Here is a 26,733-nt window from a genome sequence, read left to right on the forward strand (position 1 = left end):
TTGATGTTTGGTAGCTAAAGAGTTTCCACTCTGCTAGGTGTTTTTAAGTTATACCGCCTGTGCTAATTAATTAATTACAAAGTTGTATACAGAGTGTTAAAACTTGGCAACCTAACATTTTTATGTTCTTCAAACTATAACTCAGAAATATTTATGTGAATGAACATGCGTAATTCTCTAATCTTCTTAAAACTCTTTTTTTTACTGTGAATTAAGAACAAAATAGAAAATAAATGGAAAATATTTTTTATATTAATTATAAAAAATTTGTGTTAGCTACACATGATGGAGAAAATTGCAGTAATTCAAAATTATATCTTAATGGTTAATTACTGAATTATGTTATAACAGTAAATAGATATAAGTTTGATCTACTGTACTCTGTAATGAGTAAATTAATCTATAGTTTTATTTAAAATTGCATAATCTGATACAGTAAATCCAGTTTTTTAATACAAATATTTTTATGTGACCATAATCATTTCATGGTCTTAATGTCTTCATTTACACAAAAAAAAAAATGGTTTTTACATCTTCAATTTCAAACTGTGGAACTAATGGCGCTGGGCAATGCTCATATTAATTTTTCAGTATGAGTTAACGTTCAGAGCCAGTTAGAACAAGCCGCCCGGAACTCATTGAGACAAGCTATGAGCAAAAAAATTTAATTATTTATTATAATTTATTTATTTTCAAAAAGCGTTAATAACACAACTTGAAAGTTTAAAAATATTTATTATTATTATTTTTTTTTTTTTTTGCCTTTTCAAGGTTTACCGCTGTGGCTTGTGCGATAATCGCAATAACTTGATGGTAATAAACCGGACAAACAGTTCAACAGACGAAACGTCTAAGAGTCTAACAAATGGTCTAAAAGGCGGTCATAAGCTATAAAAAGTAACGATTTCGGTATGAACGTGTTGTGAATCATAACGTATACTTATTTGTTTTTGTATTTGAGTTTTATTGTATTCAGGTTACTATGTGCTAAAATCGAACAAAACATACTAAACGAAAATAAAAAAAATAAAAAAATGATTGTAATAATTATTTTTTGTAGTTTTAGTATGGAGCAAATAATATTGTTCCATTAATCAAAAGGTAACAATTATAAATATTTGCATAAAATGATGGTCGAAGCAATTCTGGAGCAGCGGAAAAACGTCACTTGGTCATAGTGTTTCTCCTATTAACTTTGCTAATCGCGTTTAACGCTTTACTAGGTTTTGCCTCACATTTACTTTTTGTTTTCATGTTAAACTTTAATTTCATTGAGGGAAGTAAATGCGATTTTATATTGTATTTCAGTTTTTATGGCAACTAATGTTGTCTACCTTCTTTGCGTTACATGCTCTCTGGCACTATGGCATATGCAAAACAAAGTCTTATACATTGTGACCGAAAAGCTTTCGGAAATTCTCATTTAAAATTCGCGCGCTGTATATTTTTCGATATTTTAAGTTTATGTAGTTTGGCAGCACTGTCCTTAATTACTATGCCAAAAATGAGCGCGATCTGTCAGACAGTTCGTTTACGGCAGCTGTTGAAACCAGTTCACCTCAGTAGTGCGTTGCGAAAAAAACAATGGAAAAAAATATTGAACAAAGAGTTTGCATCAAATTTTGTTTTTCGAACGAAATTTCGTGTGCAGAATCGTTGCGAATGCTACAAAAGGCTTATGGGGAATCAGTTTTATCGAAAACTCAAGTTTATGAGTGGTACAAAGCCTTTCAGGACTGTCGTACGACCGTCGAAGACATGCCGCGTTCTGGACGACCTTCGACCTCTACCACCGACGAAAACATTGAAAAGGCAAAGGAAATCGTGTTCAAAAATCCTCATGTGAGTGTTAGAGAGATAGCACGAGAGCTAGGCATCGGTCGTGAGATGGCTCGTTTGATTTTGGTGGACAATTTGTGTATGCGACGTGTCAACGCCCGGCTTGTTCCGATTCACCTCAATTTGTTCAACATTATCAACGATTTTAAGGCCAAACATTCAATAAATACCATCGAACAGCCACCGTATTCACCTGATCTTGCACCGTGTGACTTTTTCCTGTTTCCCAACCTCAAATTACCACTCAGAGGAACGCGTTTTGAATCCATAGAAGACGTAAAACAGAATTCGCAGAGGGAACTCAAAGCCATACCGGAAAGCGCCTATAAAAAATGTTTAAACGTTGGCATTTGTGTATCGCTTCTAATGGAGCATATTTTGAAGGAGATAAAATAAATATTGATGAAGATTAAGAATTTTGCGTTTTATTTAAAATTTTCCGGAAACTTTTCGGTCACAATGTAAATGGTCTAATGATGAATCAACTTTTGAAGCTTCGACTTGAACTCGTTTAATGGGTCTTTTTAGGTTTCACAATGCTAAATTTTATATTTCTTGATTTTTTTCTTTCGAATGAATAGTAGAAAAAAGTAGAAAACTGGTTTTCACCAGTATGACCAAAATAAAAAAGTATTTACAACAAAGTAGAAAAGAGCTGAGTGTCTTTTGTACCCTCGCATATGCAAATTTAAGTTGCTTCTTCTTATAAGTATCTCCAGTTTTTGCAATAAATTTATTTCAGATTTATTTTAATTTCTTTTTTGTTTCATTTCTCTAAACTTCAACAAAAATGACTTCATTCGCATGTATTTAACAAAACTTTTAACACATTTTTATATGTTTATGTGTATAAAATTTTTTATATAAATAATATATTAAAAAAATTTTTTTTGTTATTCGTCAATACACGATTTTTTTAAAAATAAACATGAGTAGTTTCACCAATTAAGCGTTTCAGTATTGCAAATTTTGTAATTATTTAAATATTTCCTTATTACTAATCATTCAATCAAAGTAATCTACAGGTTTTAAAGTATTTTTCATTATATTGAAGAGAAATAATGATTCTTTATGATTCAGTTTAATATTTTTTGTTCACTTCTTATATACTTAAGTTTAAAATTGCTTAATAATATTGTTAAATATATTAAAATTTTAAGCATTTTTAGAAATTTTATAGTTTCTGTGTTTTTGCATCATAGATTTTACTAACCATGACATCCTAAAATATCTTATATCCAAAATCTAAAATACATATGGTATTAATTTTAGAATTATATAATAGATTATATAAAGTGAAAATATGAATATATATGAAAATATAAACAGAGCAAAGATGAAAGATGTATATGTAGTTTATATCCTTAAACTAAATTTTCAATATCAACCGATGTACAGCAAGACAAAAAAAGTTACTTTAAAAAAATATATATTTTTTACATAAAAAACAAGCCATATCTTTAAAACTGTTCATGCAAATAGTCTAGTTAGTTAGTTAGATAGTTGTGGTGGGAGGAACGTGTTCACTTCAATAAGCTAAAAAAGCCGTTTTGAATCCACAAAACCTCGCAATAGTGGGTAGTAGAGAGATGGTCAAGCTAGAACCAGCCAGAGACATTTATAAAGGCAAGAATCTGGCCAATGCTAATGATAGAGATATGGCCGAGTGTATTGAAAGGGGCCCCAGAAACTTAAACCTAGTTCTGGCCAAACCTGAACATAAATACATCAGGTGTTCTGGTATCCTTTTCAAGTCTAGCTCCATAACGCCCTATGGTCCAGTGCCCTGTAAAGGCAGATATTAACCTATAAACCTCTAATTTGCTTCTATGTATTAAGCCAGAGGTTCAACACGCAAATAGTCTAATTCAAACACTAATTTTTAATACATTAAATATCCTTCATTTTACTTTAAACATATGTTTTTATTCGAAGATTAGTAGATTTTGAAAATTATTTTTTTCGATAATATTTGGGAAACCTTATTTAGGTCGTAACCTTGGTGTGTAGGTCGTATAATGGAAAACTTACAAGCTATGCACTCTCACTGTGTCACTGACTGTAAGATGCGAACAGGACTGCTTATAAGGGATTGTCTGCTACTGTGATATGTCCTAAAAACGATATTGATTGTGAATGACATAAGCAAAAATGCATATGCTGCGAGAAATGATGGATCATATTTATTGCCAGTGTTCAGTATTAATGAGACTAAGGCTAAAACAAATAGGCGATCCATGGCTTAGGTGATATGAAAAAAAGAGTGTTCAGACTGTTGCAATATTCATGTATTGAAAACGTGCCAATCTTCTATGAATTAGTAAAGACTATTTTCGTGGTAATCAAATCTAACATAACCTAAACACAATTTTAGTTGCGATATAGCTTTGGCCCACTTTTGATCTCCTATATAATTTTAATAATAAATATGTTGGAGCAATAAATTTTAAATTAAAAAATGTTTAGTATGAAAATTTTCAACAATATAAATACTATATTATATTTACTGCCTTTCATTTTTTGGTCGTTTAGAGGCAATTGTTAATGTCTTCTTTTAAAATTATTCTACTTTATTGAAAAAAATATTTATAAAATCATCACAAAACAGTTAATAGGTAAAAGTCAAATATAAAATCGATTTTAAAATTTAAGTATTTACAGTTCAAAGAGTCTTAGTTACATTTATTTGAAATAAATATTTTATGTTTGCTCTTTTCATACTATATTAACAATTAAATTTTATAGAGCTCAATAAGTATGTTAAAATAGTAAAAAGCTTTCTCAGATATAGGTTAAATATTTTTTAATATTTTCTTGAAGCAACAGTTGAAGCCTAGTTCAACTTCAGCTTTGTAGAATAAGCTGCTTTTCATATTGTTTAAGATAGAAATATTAGAATATTAAGAGATTTCCATAAATAGCACATATCTTTTTTATTCTAACATAGTTGTAAATTTTACGTAGGTGCTATTTTTTCTATGTAGTTCTATGTAGATGGTGTAAAATATAAATGACAATATGTTCACATTTAACTATTACTCGTACCATTGTAAGATACTTTTATCGAGGTGACCAACTAACCAAACATTATTTTGTAAGATTGTCATCCAAAAGTAGCTTTTATGTAGGTAGCATAAACTGTTTGTAAATGGATGTAGAAGTAATAATGTTATAAAAACTTTGTATAAAGTAAGAATAACGAACTGCACAGCATGAGAACTTAATTTAAAAATTGTATAAACTTTTTAAAATGATAAATAAAAATTAACAAAATTCTGTTTTGTATGAATCCGGATGTTTTTAGCTAAAATCATACATTTTGAATAAATTCAGAGTCATAGAAAATAGTTTAAAAGTAAGTAACGCCTACATAACGTTGGTTTCGATATGTATATTTCGATTTGTATATATATATATATATGTAAAAATAAATATATATAAATACTGGTATATCAAAATTTTCAATTATTAATAAAGTTATTTTTTTTTTTAATTTTTTAACGCTTGACTCTTGTATTGTAGATTACTACTTATTAATAAATAGAGACTAAAAAGCTGTTCAAATAGATTAAAATTAAAATAGAAAAAAATAATTAAATTGCGAATATAATTCATACACATTTGTATGGCATATATACACAATATTACATATTAAAAAGAATACGTGTTAATATTTTTATTTATATTTCATAGACGTAAATGTTGCCTGCTGTGCTGATATTCAAAAATATCGATAAATAAAAGTTGTTGACCAACAACAACAACTGTATGAAATGAAAGGCAACAAGAATTGTTACTATTGTGCTGCCTTTCAGTATTTAAATAAAGTTAGATTTTATATAGTATTAGAATATATTTTAAACTTTTATAGCTACTATTAAACTACTACATCAAACAAAAAAATAAAAATATTACCATAAAATACTATAAATGTGAGCAGTGACAATGGGGAGTTGTTCTTTTAAAACTAGTTTCTAAAAATATCTACATTAAAGCTCTGTGAGATAGTTTTTTATCTGCACTTGTACATGTGAATAAAATATATTATTGTTATTATTTTAATTTTATTTTCTAAATGATAATATATGTAAGTATTGTTGAAGTGCGTATGAATGAAAATATACTTTTTAATGAAAACATGTCGTGGGAAAACTTAAACAGAACATAAGTATTTTATAGGTTTTATATATCAAAATGAATGTGTGTTTATGTATACTTAATCACATGAAATACAGCACACTTTACACGATACATTAACACCATTCCTACACATTGACATTAGGACCTAAAGAAAATCTGAAACGCATTTTTTTTTCGGGTTTGACGTCAGTTGATACCATTTTTTTGGTTCAAGACTATTGCGAGTTAACCCACGTAGATGATGATGGTGCTTTTGCCATTTGAATAAAATTAATTAAAACTGAAATGAAATGAGAAGTTCGTGTAATACAATAACACGCGTTTTTAGACCAAACTAAACGTCCACCACAGAATACAACTAAACTATGCAAAATAACCAAAATATAAAAGGGAATTAAGAGCAAAAATATTAGCAAACCACAACTTCGCGTTATTTTTTGGCACATCTTTACACAAACTTATATATAAAAAATTGTGTAAGTTGACTAAGGCGATAAAACCTAAAAGTATCTCAAGGTAAATTCGCATAAATTCTCAAAACTTACCCATTTTTGCATTAAAATGGATAAAAATGGCTAAATGTCAAAATGGCACAAGTTATTCATCCCACGAGTCCATTAGTTTGATGAAAATATTATATTAAAATATATACATAAAATGTTAAAATATTTAATATAATATAAAACAAAAACTATCGCTATATTTTTTTACTAAAAATTAATTTAATTCGTAAACTTTTTCGAAACACTTGACGGACACGGAATTTTTGGTTATAACTGAGTTCACGGTCGTTCCCATGAGAACATTTTTCAACTTTAATGAAGACATAAATTATTTGCACAATTGTTTTAGTTTCATTTGATAAAAATATTTAGATTATTAGACATAAAATCTAGTAAATTAAAAAACAAAAGTCTTAAAAAAGATAAAGCAAGCAAACAAAACAACATTTTAGATGCGTCATAGCTCAGTTTGCACTTGGGTAAAGTCAATGGAACAAATAATTAGAATTAAAAAAAAAAAAAAATTCGCTGTTAATGTTAATTATTGCAGTCTATATCTTTAAATATGAATTTGTTAAAATATCTAACAATGATAAGAACAAAATTAAATAAAAACATTGCCTCTCCATCTGTTTTTGAAAACTTGAGAGCAAAAGTTCGGTTCATTGGTGAGGTAACATTTTTACATATTATCGAAAAAGATAAGGCAACAGAACAAGATGTGGAAAACAGACAAACTGATAATTGAATTTCAAACAATATTTCTCAAGTATCTGTTTTTTACCTAATATTAGTTTAAAATTAATATTTTCTTTTTCTCAAAGAAAATATTGTAAAACAGCAAAACCAGGTGCTTTCGAAACGTTCAACTTAGGAGAAATAAAGAGTAGTTAAGTTTTTAATATTTGCAAAATTTAGATAAGGTTGTCTGTAAAGCATTAAAAAAATTTAATTTTAAAGAAAATATATAAATATTTTCAACATTTAACATTAAATGTACATTATTTAAATAATTTACTTATTAAAATATACAAACAATCTGCATGTAAAGCATTTTAACAAAAAATAAATTAATTAATTAAAAAGTTAAGAGTGTACTTTTTTATATTATTCTTGAAATTGTTTTATCTATTAATATCAAATGAAGTGTTTTTATTTTTTATTTTTTATTAATATATTAAATATTTTAGTTAATTAATTAAAATTTAATTAGCGAGATGTATTGAGATATCAATATTTTTATAACTATATGGATGTTTTAAATCTCACGATCTCAACAGCTCAAAAGCAGTTCTTCAATTACTTGCGGTTTTTATAGGCATTATTTATTTAGAAACAATATCTAACCAAAACAGATTAAAGAAAATTGGATTAAATACAGAATGAATAAATAGGAATAAGCTTATTCTTGGTATTATAAACATATGTAAATATGGATTGTTTTTCATTTGAATATGTTTTCACTTCAGGAGTTGATTCTTTTATTTAAAAAACAAATAAAGGACTTTTGTTTCGATCTATATTGATTTTGTATTATAAAAAAGATACAAAGGGTTAAAGAGTCCCATATCCAAAAAAAACCTATGATCAAAAAACCGATTAATAACACTGTCTCTCAACAGAGTGAAGCACTGAAGCGCTATGGTTAATCTGTTGTGCTACAAGCGACCTTAACTGCCAACAGAGTGAAGAACTGCAGCATTATGGTTAATCTGTTGTGCTACAAGCGACTTTAACTGTAAAGCATAGAACGCATTTGTTAATATCCAATGGGGATAGAAGTTCACGGTCTAGTATTTACTATGTGGTGCAGAATAAAATCATAGCAGTCATAAAGAATGCGATTAAAACGTCTCATCTAAGACGTTTTATCTATCAGAAGAAGAATTATTTATTTATTAGAAGATATGATTGCCATTATTGTTTTCTATTCAATCTAAAGTGGTTACTTAGAATTTCCGACTAAAGTACAGGAAGACTAGTGTTCAATTAGGAAAAATTTTTAAATTAAATTTTGACTTATAAGACTTCATGTTAAAAACAAATTGCAATCGGGCTGCGGTGGAAACTGCTGTCTTTTAATAAAGAGATACAGAGGATTAAGATATACTGTCAACTCTAATAGTGTTGTGCGACAGTATCTATTATGTTAATACTTTTTGCATGTTATGGCATTTAATTATGGCAGCATATTATTACTGGTTATTTCAATTAACAAGGAATATATAAGATAACATGGGTCTGACCATTGTACAGTAGAAGTATAAGGGAATACCAGGATTTAGTCCCAAGCTCCATCGTGGCACATATGTAGTACATATAGTAATTTTTAATTCATTAAATATTTATTAGTGTAATATTTAATACGTGTTTTTACTGTAGTTTGTTCGGAAAATATAAAGGCCAGAGTTGATTTTTTAGAAGAATTTTCATCATCTCTCCTACACGATTTGTTTCTTTCTTAAGCCAAAGAATCACTTGAAAATACTTTTTGTAAAAAAAAAAGGCATACAAAACTTGAAAGCAAAAAAAAAGCTTATAACTCCCTCCATTAATCCTGTTGTCATTATACTACAGGATTATCTATACGATCTTTACTATAGAACATCCAAATCTTATGTGTTTTTCTATTACAGATACAAAGAATAAAAATGATATTTGTGAGAATAAGTAAACCTGCACAAATTAACAGAGATATAAAGTTAAATTATTGGGGTAAATATTTAGTTATTCAATATCACTATTAATTTCACAGTTAATCTTATAAGAAGCATATTTTGTGCAGATAATTGTGTAATATAATTTCATTTAATTATTTTAAATTAGTCACAAGAGTATCAGAACTGCAGTATATGAAAAAAATATAATTACTAAAAAATTTTTAATTGAAATTGGGTAAGAAAACATGAACACAAATCATATATATTGCACTTATTCAAGAGAGAGAGCCACGACCAATATTAATGGAATTTCTGTAATATTTTTTGTAAAATTTGCCCTAAATACAAAAATTATTAAGAAATTGAATAATATTTTCGGATAATTTTTGAAAATATGTTGCATAAATTTTAGTTATAGTTTTAAATTTCATCAAGAATACACATATTGAAAAAAGCATTTTATGAAAAACTAATTATATCTAAACATTACGACATCACAAAGAAGGACCGATAAACTTTATATAGTTTTCATTTACTTCTCATCGAATCATAGATCAACATATTATTATTTCAATTACCGATAACAAAAATTAAATTGCTTCTAGATTTTATGTTAGGAATTAGAAAATTATCCTGTTAGTAATAGAAAATTGAAAGTTTGAAATAAATAAAAATAAATTTTAGAAATAATGACAGCGTATGGGTTTGGATAAATGTTTATTGGTCGATGGGTGTCAAACTGAGAAGTAATGAAAGCCAAATTTTCAAGGTATCCAGGACACCCTTGATTTAGAACTTCTTCAAAAATAAAGTCTATAGTTGAATGTGAACTACAATATAGGTAAAGAAGTATTAAGTGTGGTATAAATAATGTATTGCCGACTTAGTCGGGAACAGATTCCTTGGTTGCCAAAAAAGAGTATAAATACATAATACATATCATTTAATTTAATTTGAAATTATGATGGTTCAAAGTTGATGTTTTGGAAAATGTGATTCTGCTAAAGAATTTTCCTTATATCATTATCCTTATATTACATTACTTTCTTTCCATCTTTGAAGCAAGTTAATTAATTAATGTTTTTTTTTAAATAAAATTTCTCAATTTTCCTAGTGCGTATGAGTACTAATGAATAATAAAGAAATAATGATTGCAGGTTTTATTTGAGGTAGAGGTGTCTTTTCCATACCCTGTTTATAAATAAATATTGAAAATACCTACTCCATACAAACGATTTTATTATTTTATCCACATACTGAGGAAACATTTACTCATATAGCACATGTCCAATAAAGTGGAAACGATTTCTATATAGATTTATGTGAGAAGTTTAGAAGAGTATATATCTATGTATTAAATTTCATATAAATATATTAAATTTACTTGACGATAAAATAGTGAATAATAAAATCTTTTAAGGACCTTCATGTCCATATAAAAATAGTTATGACCTTTACGACAATAATCAAATCATAAAATATTTATAAGATTATACTTTTTAATTACTTTATGGGTAAATAGCCGAAGGTCCCACGAAAACCACTACGAAACTATGAATTAACCCGCAGTAGCAGTTGTCAAATTACAAATATTCCCGCAGTTAATTCATTTTCCCTACTCACACAGTATAAAATATTGATTTATTTTCTGAAATATAAAAACAAAACAGTAAATATTTTGTATATAACTAATATTTACTGTTAACAACAAGGAACTTTTTGTGAAAGTATGAAGAAACTACTACTACTGTACGTGTGTAGTTATTTATTACTATTCTTTCCATCTAAAAAATATTTTTTTCATTATAATTTGTTTACACAAATGCAATTACTTAAAATGTTTCAGAGGATATATAATATATTCATACGTATAAGTATGTGCGGGAATACAGAGGAGGTAGAAAGTATATAAAACCTAGCACTTAGTATGTGTCACTAATTCAATATTAAATTTTTATCATTTCAGGAAAGTGTATAAAATAAATTTTTAATAGGCTTCATTATCAGTGTACATATATGCAAAAAAAAAAAACAAAAAAGATATAAGTAAATAGACGAACACCCACAGTTTTTATCAGACGAACGTATGAAAGTTACATAGCAATTTTTTCAGGAAGCGCATTTGCTAGAATTTTTGAATAAAATTTAATTGTTGGAACTGTTGCAAGAGTTCTTTTCGAAAATATTAACAAGATACGCCCCTGCTTGTACTTCATTACACATCAGTTTAAATATTCATAAAATAAACATATAACGTCATCCTTCAGTGGCCTTGAACTTTTACATTTACCTTGTTTTTCACCTTTACTAAGCAGAGAATTTCTCTGGAATTATTTATGCTGTTGATAGACAATTTTGTATTGTTAGTCCCAATCCATTAGGTACGAGTATCTCAATCAAATGACAATTTCAATGTGACACTTAATCGATGGTAAGTTGGTGCGTAGTTTTTGCTGGTTCAAGGAGTGTCAACAACATTGGTTCATGGTAGACCATCAGAAAATTATAGTTTATTTCAATAACTTTCCATTATATACATTTATATTACAATTTAATACATTCAAATGAAAATAGAAGGGTTATTCGTTGGTTTTGTTTTAATTTGGAGAATGTTTAAAAATCATGAAAATTTCATAGTTCAATGAACTTTTCTTTTTTGTCGAATTTCATACTATAAAATGAATTTTAGATATGCATTATATTTGTCCATAATATTGAACCTCTATCTATTAATATATATATATGCAATTTCAATTATTCTTATTCGTACCAAATAAACTCCAAATACCATATTTTCACTTGTCTCAATTATACAATGTGTCCACTAGTCGCATTTAGGCATTTTTATTCTGTAAAACCACTAATGAGGATAATTTACCGTACAAAGAGCTTTCATAAAAATGAGCTCATTATAAATAAATCAACTGATTTAAGACGAAAAATGTTCAAATGGAACCCGTAAAATAAATTTCTCACAAAAGAAATTTCCAAAATTTCAAATATTAGTCATATGTTTTATATATAAAATGTAAACAAACAAGCCATTTTACATGCATAAATTAGTTTATGCCAATGAAAACGACCAAATTTTAATTTCATTAACATAAATAGTTTTAGCTGCAATGTAAACATGATATAAGCCGCCAAAGGCATACATTATTAAAAACCCGTCAGGTGATGTATCTCTCTTTGGAATGTTCTATATATATACTCAATACTGTTATCAATGCAGATTAAGTTGAAAAATTATGCAATCGAATTTTTAAATTTATTAGGTGTTTCTGAGCTTTCATTGTACAAAATATTACTAAAAGCTGGAGGTCCTATTAATCTTTTGCGCATCATTTAACTACCTAAACTATATAATTGAACTAGATTAGTTATCAAAAATCTGATATTAAGTATTAGTGTGCTAAACATTTTGAATGGAATCTATGAGAAGATGCTGTTCATACCACCTATATCCATTATTTCTATTATTTATGTATTGTTATTTTATGAACCAGAAAGTCCTTTACATTTTCAAATATATCATTAGAGATAGTAACGAATATTGTGTATATATACAATGTTTATATACATATATAAAATATATGTTTCTTATATGTTTCATATATGTTTCTTATATATAATGCAAATTTTGTTAAAAAACTATTATTCAAATATCTAATAGAGATTCAGGTTTTTGGTATTTTGGTTAAATAATAACTTTGTTATTCATCCATTAAAGATTTAATTAAAAAATGCAATTCAAAACTAATAATGACGTATACGTGTTTAAATAAATTTATAAAATAAAACATGTGATAAACTTCAATTATCTAGTAAATAGACAGTAATTAACATTTTTTCAATAATATATTTCTCAAATAATTGTACATTAACCTAACATACACAGTATTCATTCTGCATTCGATTATGTATTTGTACAACCGATATATTTCTTATATTATTAAAATAATAAAAAAAAATATCATTAACTCATAAATAGTTTTTTTTAACAAGTACTTATATATTATACTAATATATCATATACATGTATATAGTATACATTATCAGGTTTGCAAGTTTTGCAAGGCATTTGTGTATTCAGAGCTATTTTTTCAATTTTTAAAATAATAAATATTTAATATTAATAACAAATAATATTTGTGTAATATTTTCATAAAATAATTTTAAATTAATTTATCTTAATATTTAATAAATATCTTAATATTTTTTAAATATTTGTAAAAATAATTTTTATTCGCTTTTTATATTTTTAAAACACTAAAAAATAATTTTACTTGAATAGGTTTTTGTTATAAATCTCATCCATAAATAAATATATAAATGGATATTATAATAAAAGATTTAGGTATTATTCAACTTTAGACAGCATTAAAGTTTATTATGTTTTCAATGTAGTCAAAATGAGTCAAGCGTACATATCAAAGGTATTAAACAATACTTTATAAGCAGATTAGTAATACTTAGTCTTAGCTGATTTTTAAGTATTAGTGTCAGAAACAATATACTATAAACACTACTCAAATATCCGTCAAAGTTAAACTTCTAGATCTAAAAAAATGTTTTTAATTTTTTGTTTTGGATATTTTTATAAAAAAAGCTTATTAAACAATCATATTCAATAAGAAATAAGAGGGAATATTATAATATATCCAATCTTATTTCTTGATTCTCTTCTGATTGATATGTGTACAAAGGTTGAGTACAGACTTTAAAAAAACAGAAGTACCACGTAAACTTTGGAATCTTATAGAAAATATATAGGAAGAATAAGAACAATAAGATATTATAATGAATATTATAATATATCCAATCTTATTTCTTGATTCTCTTCTGATTGATATATGTACAAAGGCTGAGTACAGACTTTAAAATTAAAAAAACAGAAGTACCCATTGAACTTTGGAATCTTATAGAAAATATATAAGAAGAATAACAACAATAAGAAATAAGAGTCAATATTATAATATATTCAAAGTTATTTCTTGATTCTGCACTGATTGATATATATATATGTACAAAGATTGAGTACAGACTTTAAAATTATTTTAGTTTTAGAAAAAAAAACAGAAGTACCACTTGAACTTTGGAATCTCAGAAAACATATGCATATAGACCTGCAGTAGTTCTGATGATTTTTAATAGTGATGCGCATATATAGGTACAATAAAATGTAGCATATGTTAACTCTATCAATTTACAATCTTTTAGAAAAATATTTTTAAAGTTGTTTCGTTTAAAGGTGTCATACATACATTCGATGAAGACGAAAACAGTCGAATGATTTGTTGAGATGTCAGTAGTGAATATATTCGATGTACACTCCATTTTATATTTATTAAAATAGAATTAATTTGTTTGTCTTTATCTTTTACATACTTGATACAATTATATAATGTCTTTATATCTATATGTACTAGTATAAAAATGTTTATTTAAATGAAATACTCAATAATATCGTTGTTAACTAAAAAAAAAACTAGAAAAGTCATTAAGGAAAGGCTTTAAAATCAGGAGTCTTGAATTCAGCCAGGCTACATATTCATATGACCATACCGTTTATATCGAATAGAAGACCATTAGGCCATGGGTGTCATTTATTCTTTTCAAATATATTACTTCGGTTATACTGCGACCACTGCACATATGCTTCTCTTTTGCTACGCTGAGAACTATAAGTAAAATCTAATACTTCTAAATTGTCACGTAAAATTGAAATTTAACAACGCGAGGTATAGGAAAATATAACATATATAAAAAAATTTGACAATTTTTTCTTTGTAACAAATTTATATAGCATAAGACTATATTCCATATTTGTATATATATTTTCTGACCTAATGACCAAATAAAAGAAATTATGAATGAAATTATGGCAACAAAAACTTAAATGCAGCATTGAAAAAATGTTCAAATCAATGTTTTACGTGTTTTATTCTATATCCTACCTAAAAACCTTTTTTGTTCTGATAATTAAAGAAATTATAATAGTATATGGAATATTTTGATGCTTATTTTGATTGACATAAGTATCAAAATACTTTAATATCTGGATGTATTTCACGATTACTATAGAACGACTCTATTAAAGTAATCAATAATGGTATCAGACTTCAAGATCGGCTAGAATTATGTACGGCAGCAGTTACTCTATGATAATTATCGCCGCTAATTGCTGTCATTTTCAGTTCCAACGATCAAGGGCTATAATAAAAACAACATTATGAAATGGAAAAAATTAACAAGTTTTTCAACAAAAATTATAACATATATATTTAAGAGTAACATATTTACTTAAATATGAGCGTAAAATAGTAACAGGCAGAAATGCAAATTGTTTTAAATAATTGAATCTTGTATATATAATGTTGTCGTCGATTTAAGTAATATCATTCTTTACATGGATGTAGTAGTTACAGAGGAAAACGTGGTGCAGTGAACTCAGAAAAAGTGTTTGCGAGGTAATATTTGATAATGAAAAGCGGACCCACTATAACGAATGATGACTAAGATATGGGCATATGAATTTGTGGCAGATCTATGCCACAATTACAACCAGATTTCTCGTTTTAATACAATAATCTTCACTTTCTATTTTTAGGGAATAATATAATGATTGTTAGGAAATAACAAACAGAATATTATTGAAATTCAACAATTAAAAATAATTATATATACACAGCAAGTGAATTTGTTAATAAAACTTTCACAGCAAATTTATAAAACTCCAGAAAAATGTGCAAACATAGGAGCGCTGACTTTGAGCTTTAAATTTGGTAGGACACGAGTTCGATTCCTGGTACTTGTAGTCTCAAAAAATTATTTACGAATAATTAAATACATGAATTATTTCCAAAACCACTGATGATGGGTATTTGGCAATACTTGAAACAGTTGTATGGTCAGCCAAAAATTTAATTAATTAAAATAATATATAAAAAAAAGGATTTTTGTTGTTGTAGTTCACTACTGATTGAAAAACCTTTATATGGAATAATATAATTATAGACTTCCTGCTGTCTTATTGCATTAGAAACTATGATTCCGTCAGGTTTTATATTTCTTGGGCTTCCAACTCACTTCCTGGACACGATAATGGGTTTTCGTGCCATTAGAGTATTTAGAGATATTAAATTATATTAAATATTAAATTATGTTGTGATAAACTAAAATTTGCTATACTTATGTATTCTATAATTATTTATAGAATGGATTATAATATGGTTTCATTAATACTAGTATTTTGTATAAATATTTAAATTTAAATACATGTACAGAATATATAATATAAAATAGCTTTAAAAGTCTATAGCGTAAAATATTTAATAAAAAAAATGAGAAACTCGACGACTAAAAATACTTTTGTTGTTGCCCTCGAATACAAGTAACTTTTAAAAATATTAAAATATATAAAAAAACTTCTCTGTTGATATGACTCACCTCTATTTTAGATGAATAATCTCCAATCAGTTTCTCTTGTTGTTTTACTAGTTCTTCATTTTTCTCTAGCAACGCTTTGCCAAGCTCAGCCGCTAACAATATATCTGATTCCTTTTGTTGTAACTGAGCCCAAACATCTGTTTCGTGTGAACGATCTATTGCCGTGTTACGAGCCTCCATTGCTGATATATAATCTTCTAAATTAATCGAACCAACACTTGAGTTATGCTGTGAAGCGCTCGTATTATGCGAATGCGAAGGATCTCGATCTCGATCACGTTCGCGATCCGCATATACCGAATTTGAATTAAATTTTATTTTATGCATTTTTGCCAATTGTTAGAATACAGATACACAAATGCAGTTAAGATACTCTTGATAGATTGATTCGTATATATATATATATATATGTAAATGTGATGATTTTTATATTATTATAAGATATATATTATGGAACCAAACGAGTTAAATACCAATTTAGAATTGGTAACATAAGAGAGAAAATGCATTTAGTTTAAGTTTTTTTGTTATCATTTGAATTGCAAACATTTTGATTATCAATTGAAGCGTTCCACAATATTTAGATCAATTTTACGTAAATAATTCATATTTAGTTTTTTTCTAAATTTAATTTATATATATGTATGTAGTTTTTTTTTAAGCAGAAAACCGTCACCACTTTTGTATGTATTACACTTAAATTCTTTAATGATTTTTTTAATGTATTACAGTAATTCCTCTGGGTTATTTACACTTATGGAATGTTTCTGTTTTTATTATACAATGAGAAATGTTAAAAAAAAAAAAGAAACTATGTACCGCATATCTGCATATGGATGTGTATGTGTATTGTATATGGTACGGTTAATTACAATATAGTCACACAGAAATTATAAAAATTACACCATAAGGCTACTCTTCATATGTATGTATATTTCTTTTATACTCGTATGTATGTACGTGTATATGTAAATTTTATAAAGTAAAGTTTTCTTTATTAAACAGAGTTAAAAGCAGCAGTAGTTGTGTTAAGGCCACATACAACAGCAACTTTAACAGTGGGAATATAACAGAAAAGGGGCGCGCAATGCAATCCTAGCAGCTAACAGCTAGCAGCTACGTAAGAAGTAATAAATGAACACGTAAAATGATACTTCTTAATTTTGTTGTTATTTTTGTTGTTGTTCTTATTATTGCAGTTTTCGTTGTTTATACGGATTTAGCTGCTTAAGCATGGCAAGGGGTAATGCACAGGTCACGTAGAAATTTTTAAGCACGATTGGTTAGTTGTTAGTTGTTGTTAAAGTGAAGCAACTTTAGCTGCTAAACTGATACTTGTGCACTTGGTGGGCAAGGGAAGTGAAGTTGGTCAGTTGCCTTAAACTTAAGTTTCATTTAAAAAATTATTTCAACATATGTATGTATTTTTTTGTTTTGAATTTGTTATTGTTATTGCTATTGTTATTGTTGCTGCTGCTGCTGTTATTATGTTATTGTTTGTTTGTTGTAGTTGTTGTTGTTAGTTTAAAGCTTACAGTTAAGTTTTAGCAAGTTTGTTTGCACTTCAAAGTTTCCTTTAAGCCAATTTTTTTTTGTTTGCGTTTTTATTTTGATTATGTTTTTGTTTTTGTTTTTTTGTCTAAGCTGAAATGTTGTTAACCGACACCTAAGCTGAACTCTGTAACGTGCCGTTAGTAGAGCAATGAAATTAAAAAAATATTATTTTTCTTTTTTCAATAAAAAAAACTATTTTTGTTATGAATTTTTAACATATGAGTGTATACAAGCACTAAAGCCGTTAAAAATGTGCTTTTGTAAAAATATTTAAAAATATTTAAGTAACTTTAAATAAAAAACTTGGTAAATCACAATTACTTTTTTTTTGTATATTTCACTTCACGGTTTGTTGATTAAAGTGTAACACTGCCGCCACTGATGCGTCGTCGTCGTTGTTGTTATTTTAACCAATGTTTTGTTTTTGTTTTTATTGAAGTCTTGTTTTGGTTAACAATTCACTACTGCCACCACTTCGTCTACGCCAATTAGATTTTTGCAGTTATAATATTTCCGTTACAGAAATTATTAATAAAACAAATTTTTTTTTTTTGATTTTCTTGTGCTCATAGAATTATTGACAAAACAAAACGTATTTGTATTTGTAGTAAAGCGTATGATACATGCATTTCTTAACTTATTCTATCACAAAATTTTATCATTTCAACTCATAAATAAGCTTTAGTCTCGTAAAAAAACCACAACACAAAAATACCCGCAATTGTTTTTGTTTTACATAGAAGAATATCCGATGTGTTAACTCTTCGTGCTTCGCTTTAACCGCCTCGATTATGTTGAGTTGCTAACGCCGCGAAGGTTTCGTATTAACTGAAATGGCTAAACAACAAGTAACCAAAGTAACATTATTTTGGCTTTAACCAAGCACATCACCACACACGTACACACGTACACACGTACACAAAACGAAGCTAATAGTTGCATTTGTAGTTATCATATTTTTTTGCTCTGTTGGGAGTGAGAGCGATTAATAGTTGTTGTTTTAAATTGTGGACATAAGTTCCACAAACTTTATATTCTGCAGCAAAGAGAGCAACGCACAAAAAATTCATAATTTTTATTGCACCAAACAAATCCAATAAATGCACATTTACTTATGTTCTAATTTTAATTCAACTTAAATATCCATTTGATGCGCATATGATTTTAATTAAATTGAAAAGTTTTTAATTAGAAATTTTTTTTATTTTTCTCACACTTTATTGCACTTTTGTTGCAGTGCGCTTAACTATGATGTGAACAGAGCCAAAAATGTCCTGTCAATAAAACTTCCGTTTTCTATTAAGAATGTTGAACACAATTACACACATTTTTTATGTGCATAAAATTGCAAATACAGGGTCAGACAATTGTAAACAGATACTGTGTATATTTGGAGATATAATTATCAAATTATTTTATAAATAATATAATATAATAATAATAAATATTAAAGTTTTAACATAATTTAAGTATGTACCATATTAATCTAATAAAATCGTGGGATATAATATCGATAGATTATTAGAAGGAATATACCGCTCTTTGATGAACATTTTGATTGACATACAACACTTAGGCCATTTGCGATTTCGAGTAAATTGGGGGAAATAGTAAATTATCGGTATGGCAGCGAATGTTGGTATTTACCAGAATGTCGAGTAGGGTAAATTAGATAAAAATTAGGTAAATTAAGTGTTGCCATTGTGAAAGTTTTAAAAGATGTTTAATAAATAAATAAATAAATTTGAAAACTTAAAAAAAAAATTAAAAATAAGTGCAATAAATAAATTTTTACTTAAGTGCAGTGCAAAAACTCCCTAGGGAATTTCAATTTACTTTACCTCAATTTACTTAAACTCGCACACGGTCTTAGTTAGAATCTAGAGGATTCTATGCAGAACTGTCTTATTTTTATGAAAATTTAATATAAGCTATATTTAAACATTTCTTTAGGAAGTAGTAACAGACATTCCGATAAATTGGGAACTGTTGCTATGTTGTCACATACGAGTATCCCACCGTTTCAAGAAAATGGGATATGTGACATTTTTAGTTTTAGTTGTTAGTGTTTGGTATTTTTTTATGAACATTACTTAGGGCCATGTTATGTAGAGTGTCATGGGCACGGCAAAATTAGCTCTTTCGTGCTTTGACGATAATGTAAGTTATATAGAGTATCACAACAGTATTGCAAATTTCGTGTGTTTATTACAACTTTTGTACTTTTTTTGGACTACAATCCTTCAGAAACATATATTTGCGAAATATTTTCTAAATATGCTGGCTCAGAACAATTTCGAATGAAGATCCACTGAGAGTTACCAACTAGCAGAACATTAATACTGAGAAAGAAAAACAGTAGTATGTGGGAATGGGTCATACTTTAGGCAAGAGTTATGATGATGTTGCTCATGTTATGCTAAATTGGATCCTACTAGATCCAAACAGCGCGAAGAAGAACATTTTCTACTGAAAGTATGAAATCGTTTAACGAACTGCAATTAATAGTACGCAAAAGTTCGAGCTTAATTTTTTTTTTTGAAATCCTTAAGCTTCTAACATAACAAAAAGTATGAAAGTAATAATAATGATAATTATTTTTTTATGCCCTTACTCAGTTTTTGCATTTGAAAATGAAGGCATTAAAACTTGACTCATGTCATTCGAAATTACGCAGCTTTCAGAGTAATTAAACACTGAACCAAAACCATTCAGAAATACTTACTATCAATTTCAGTTTCATATATTTGATCACATTATATTGTTTGTAATAATATTTGCTATTCAAAAGACCATTAAAAATTTAATATAATTTCTTAATAATTTTCATTATACTATATATATTACATCAATTTCTTTTTTTATTATTTTCGAGAACAGGTACTTATTTATTTCGATTTTAAAGAATTTGCGAACTCAAACAGAAAACTACTTTATTCGTTCTTTCTGGCTAAGTCACTGTGTCCAATTAAATACATATAATAACATGTTCGTATAGTTGTAAAAAAATACCTTTTGTCCCGAAAACTGTTACCACCCGTATAATCAGTTTCTTCAATTGTTCTACACTTTAGAAATGAAACTGCATATTTTGAATTTTAATAAAATTTGAAAAATAAGAAGACCCAATACTCGTTCTTGCAAAAAGGAAACTTAAAAGAGTTACATTGATTTACAAAGTCATAAGAGAGTTTGAATCTGTAACAATTTTGTGACTTCAAAAAAAAATATTCTTTCGTTTAATTTCGAAGGAATATCAGAAAATTTTATTGGTACGAGCAATATTATTAGACTTTAGTGCAGAATGGAAATAGGTAATGTCATCCAATCCATATTACTCTAGCATGGTTTTCTTGATTCAAATTTTTTAGTCAATCTTCTCATTTTTTTTGTAGAAAAAAACCGTAGAAGGTTGTATTTATATAACAGAATAAATAGAATAAATAGGTTAGTATAGAATATTACTAAATACGAAATGAAATTTAGACAAAAATACTTACTTATATTGACTAGGGAAAAAATGGAATAAATAATTATACATTCAATAATATTGGGTTTCTTTTTCAACAGCAGAAATAAACATTTGTCTTTACAAATCAAAATATCTTAAATACATTCCAACTGACATAATTTTTTTCTGCTTTAGACCTATAAATCACGCAAGTCACCCTGTAAGTCACGCAAGTCACTTGCATTGGTGCATAGAAAACCTTTAGCGAAGCAGCGCTTCATTGACCTTATTTTGGGCATGGGTTCTTCATTTCTTGCGTTTTTTCGTTTTTTAGTGAACTCTCTTCGGCGTAGCTGTGTTTCAGTTCAGTTCCGGTGTTATTTGTTCACATTCATTAGCTTAATTTTAGGCTATTGCTGGTGTGGTGGTGGTGCAATAGTGCGCCAAGCATGCTACACAGTGTAGGAAATTTTTCTGAACGCATATGGCTAAACCATCAGTATATTTCAAAGTACAGCACTTTATGGCCACAACGCGGTCTTGTATAGACTGGCCTAGTCTACTATAAACAAGAACAAAAATAATGAAATTTAGTAAAACAAATGTGCTGGAAAGGTGAATGTATTATTTAATTTTCATGAATGTCCGGTTTTTTTTAAGAATTTTACTAGTTGTCCGGTTTAACTTTATTTCTCACGAAATATTTTTATTTGTCCATCTTTCGCTGGTAGGTACGAGAGTCAGGGTTCACAAGGTTACTGTGTCGCATATTGCACAATTAGTAATCAGGAGTACAATGCATTAATCCAAACGAATATTATTATTAATGAAGCTTTACGGTTCTGCTGAAATATTTATGGGGTAGCTTAGGTGTTAACAATTCCAAATATACCTACGTAAAACTAAAATTGGTAAATAACGCCGGAATTCGCTAATGTTCTTTAACTGGTATTTATTTTAAGTTATGAGAAATAATTATAATTTTATGGGCTTTCTTATGAATCAAAATATTGATTATTTTCCTCACTTAAAATAATTCCAATACGCAGTTTATTTAGTAAAAGTCGCTTTCATTCCTCATATTAGTTTAAAAGACCTTTTGATTATATGTTATAAGGGCTGTACCCAAAGTTTTGCACTTAACATAGAAAGCAAGGTTTTTCCAATTTTTATTTTTGTTAATATTTTGAAATAATTTTTCCTCAACACGAAACACTTTTCTCAATACAGCTCGAACTTCTTCAATCTCTTTAAACAATGCATTCAAATAATAGTATTCATTTATGAGAGATATCACTTCTTTATTTGAAGAGAGTTTTTGCCAAATAGTGTCACAATTCCGATTTCCCGAACGTGCCCATTTACCATATCTGGATTTAAGTGAAACGATTCGTATTCACAACTTTTTACACTAATCCAAATGAGAATATATGTAGTTCAATTTTCAAGAAAGCAAGGTTTAAAGTTACACATTCTACTAGTTGGATTAATTAGTTACTAGTTGTTTGAGTAATCAAAGTAAAAATTATATGCACTAGTTACCGCAGCCTTTAGTTAATATAATCGAATTAAAAATATTCGATATCTCGAGAAGTAAGCTATATCGGCGATGTGTTTTCTATATCTTTAGCAAGTTCTCCAATTTGTAAATAACGAGAAAAATACATAGAGAAGAAAAAAACATACAGTAAAAAAATACATATGCTTTACATATACTTACCCGCATATCTTGGGTGTTGCTGCAAATGGTAAGACCCAAAATCTTCTTCTGACTTGATCCCAAACAAAAATTGTTCTATTTTTAAAATATCTTGAAAATCAAATTTTAGTAAGATTCTAACAATTTTAAATTGATACGATATCTAGAACTGCAATTATATAAGTTTCAGTATATTCCGGGTATTAGGGCATTGCTACAAAGGTATCAGTAAATTCCGGGTATTAGGGCATTACTACAAAGGTTACAAATGTTCGTTGAAAGAATTTCAAAAATTATTTTGATTATTATAGATAATAATTATTTAATTAATCAATTCATTCAAGTATTATATATCATTTATATATCAGTGTACTGCACTCTTCCAGAATGAACTTCGCCATTTCCTCTTCCCCTTTGCAAATACCTACAGATTTCCTTACAGGACACAAGCCTTACATTAGTCATAATATTATATCAATATGAAGATATTTCTTATAAATTGTTAAGTTGTTTTAGAATTATTAAACTATTATTATCATTTTATGAGGTGAAAAAGGTTCACTCAGACCTGTATGATCCATTGTGCTATCCCAGAAGTGAGTCTCCCTGCTAACCTGTACAAATTAAGGCAATTATTAAACCTAACAATAACTCTTTGGATCAGTTTTGGGAGTTTTCTACGCGTTAGCGACAATTACCGCATCCGAATCAATCGTAAGCTGAACGACCTTTATCACGACATTGATATAATTCAGCGAATCAACATCCATCGCTGGCTTGCTCATGTCGTGGAAGTGAATGAAGATGTTCCAGTGAAAAAGGTTTTTGAAGAGGTAGTTAGAGGAAAAGGTGTAGATGTAGAGCGTGTCTACGGTGGAGTGATTTATTTAAGGGATTACTAACCGGATTTGATGTATAAGACTGGAGAGAGCGCGCACACAGCAGAAGCGCCTGGAGAGACATACTGCATCTGCCCGAAAACCGGTATTAAGTTGTTATGGCCTAATAAGAAGAAGAATATCTCTAGGGTCTAGATATAAGATCCCATTAAGTTCAGTAATATATAAATTGAGGAGCTAGATTTTTTTCTTAGGAATTTTTTACTTAGGACGAACGGAAGTTTCACTCTTCACCTTATGTAATCTGAAGGTGTAGATGTTTGCAATTTAAAACTATTGGAACTATTTATTCTAGACACATTTTTATTGATATTCCTTTTAAGAACTCATAATCTGGTCATGCAATTACTTTAAAACAAATTCTTCTTCTTCCTTCTTCGCTACAAACAACAATTTATCCATGCCATATCAAGTTGACTGATTAACTATTAATTATCTGGTCGTTGGAATATTGTTAGTGTGCTTATTGTTATTGTTTAATATTGTTTGTTGTCATTATTGTTGTTGCTGTTTGTTTACATTTATTTCTCTTTCAGCAGACTGTAACGTTCTTGAGTTACTTTGGCTGCACTTTTTGCCGCTCGCTGCCTCGCTCACTTGTGGGTTTGTGCTTCGATTTTGATTTTGGTTGCTTTGTTCGTGTCTTGTCGTACTTCGTTTTGTAAGACAACAAAGTTACATGTTTCTCGTTGATATTGTTTTCTTTGTCTTTTTTTTCTTTTTTTGGTTGATTGTTGTTGTTTTTTGTTCTTGTTTGGTTGTTTCAATGCTATTTCATTTGCATCGCACGGAAAATAAACTCTTTTTTTGTTATTGCAATTACCGTAGTACTTGTGGCAATGCAACATGAATCAAGTCACCAGCAACGACAACGAATTGAAAAACTACAACAACAATAACACAAACTACAACAACAACAAGACAAACTATAATAACAATAAGACAAACTACAAAAACAATAAGACAAGAAATTGGATATCTGTGTCAGTAGCAAGTTTTTGGCGTTACGCTGTGATAATTATAAAAACTTTCAAGTCTATGCGAATGAAAAACCCCAACATATAATATAAAAGCTAACCTTATATACATACATATGTTACATTCGCAACTGTAATGTGAGGTTGTCTTAATCTTGATTATTTGTAATTAACAAGTTCGCGCAAAAATATGTTTAATATAATTTATTAATTAAAAATTAAAATTATTTATTTTGATTAATTGAATTTTTGACTGATCATACAGTTGTTTCGAATACTGCCAAGTACTCATCATCACTGGTTTTGGAAATATTTCTTATATTGAATTATTCGTAAATAATTTCTTGAGACTGCAAGTACCAGGAATCGAACTCGGGTCCTGTCAAATATTAAGCTCAGAGTCAACGCACCTTAACCAACTGACCCAAGGCCAAAAATACAATTAAATAAAAATAATATAAAATTAATTTTTGTTGTTGTAGTTTCACTACTGTTCAAAAAACCTTATTATTTATTTTAATTAAAAAAATTTAAATACTATCATATATACTCGATTATTAAAAATCGTTAACATTCTGCAGGCTCACTCGAAGTAGGGTTCAATTTGAATAGCTTAAGTTCTATACTTTCTGCTCAAATAGTATCGGAAAATATCATGATTTAAAGTGATATTTATTTAGAAAATATTAGATTAATTTTGCAAAAAACTTTACTTATTTTAAAATTTTTTAAAAGACATTTTTGTTCGTTTTTCATATAAATAACTTATCTTAAGAATTATTTTTGTTAAAGAATTTTATTTCTATAACTTTTCGTTTTGCTGTGATTGGACTATGCAATGAGCTATTTTTTTGCTACAAAAATTCAGAAATTAGACACGATTTATGAGTTCTTAAGAATGAATTTGAACGTTTTAGTTGATAAAAGTAACTTAATAAAAAGAAAAGATTTACATTAACACTATCAGTTTTTCAAAGTCTCATACATGTACAGGGAGTATGAGTGTATACATTATTAATTAAAGAATGATATAGTATAAAATACAAAATTCAGGTTATTAAAGACAGGCTTGGGGACTCCTTAGGGAGATGTTATATGAAAAATGGTAACAGTATTTTCATGCTCTTTTTGGTCATAACCAAAAGCCATGTTATTCAGAGAGTTATATCACTCTCTATATATATAGTTAATTTATTATATAGTTATATAGTTAATTTTCTTCATTTACTGCTATTTTGCTACTAATTTTTTTTTTGCTTAATTTTAAAGATTTTACCTTTAAAGCACCCAGCAGGCGAAAGAATCGATGCATCAGCGATGATTAATTTAATATTATATAAAAAAGAAGTAAAAAGAAGTTATATATAAAAAAATACACAAAAAAATTTTACAAAATATTGAGATGAATACAGCATGAAGCAATTAATTTTGCACAAAGAGTCTTCAAAGCTGCTTAAAGCACCAATAAAGCATCGATGCCATTGTGATTCTTCTGGCATCAATACCACTATAAGCTGCTGGGCATATCTACAGAAATATACACTTACTTACTCTTGATTGGC

General features: G+C 27.9%; 1 protein-coding gene across 1 annotated transcript in view; it reads right to left on the reverse strand.

Annotated features, from left to right (window-relative positions):
- LOC119685622 (bicaudal D-related protein homolog) overlaps positions 1-16,985 on the reverse strand; it is a 68,284-nt gene extending 51,299 nt beyond the window's left edge. Inside the window, exon 1 of the mRNA XM_038099968.1 lies at positions 16,592-16,985. Within this exon, the coding sequence (XP_037955896.1) occupies positions 16,592-16,918 (327 nt within the window). The 5' untranslated portion in view covers positions 16,919-16,985. The remainder of the gene's footprint in view (positions 1-16,591) is intronic.
- Between the last annotated feature and the right edge of the window lie 9,748 nt (positions 16,986-26,733).

This window comes from Teleopsis dalmanni, chromosome 1, assembly GCF_002237135.1.
Source record: "Teleopsis dalmanni isolate 2A chromosome 1, ASM223713v2, whole genome shotgun sequence".
In the NCBI taxonomy this organism is placed as follows: domain Eukaryota; kingdom Metazoa; phylum Arthropoda; class Insecta; order Diptera; family Diopsidae; genus Teleopsis; species Teleopsis dalmanni.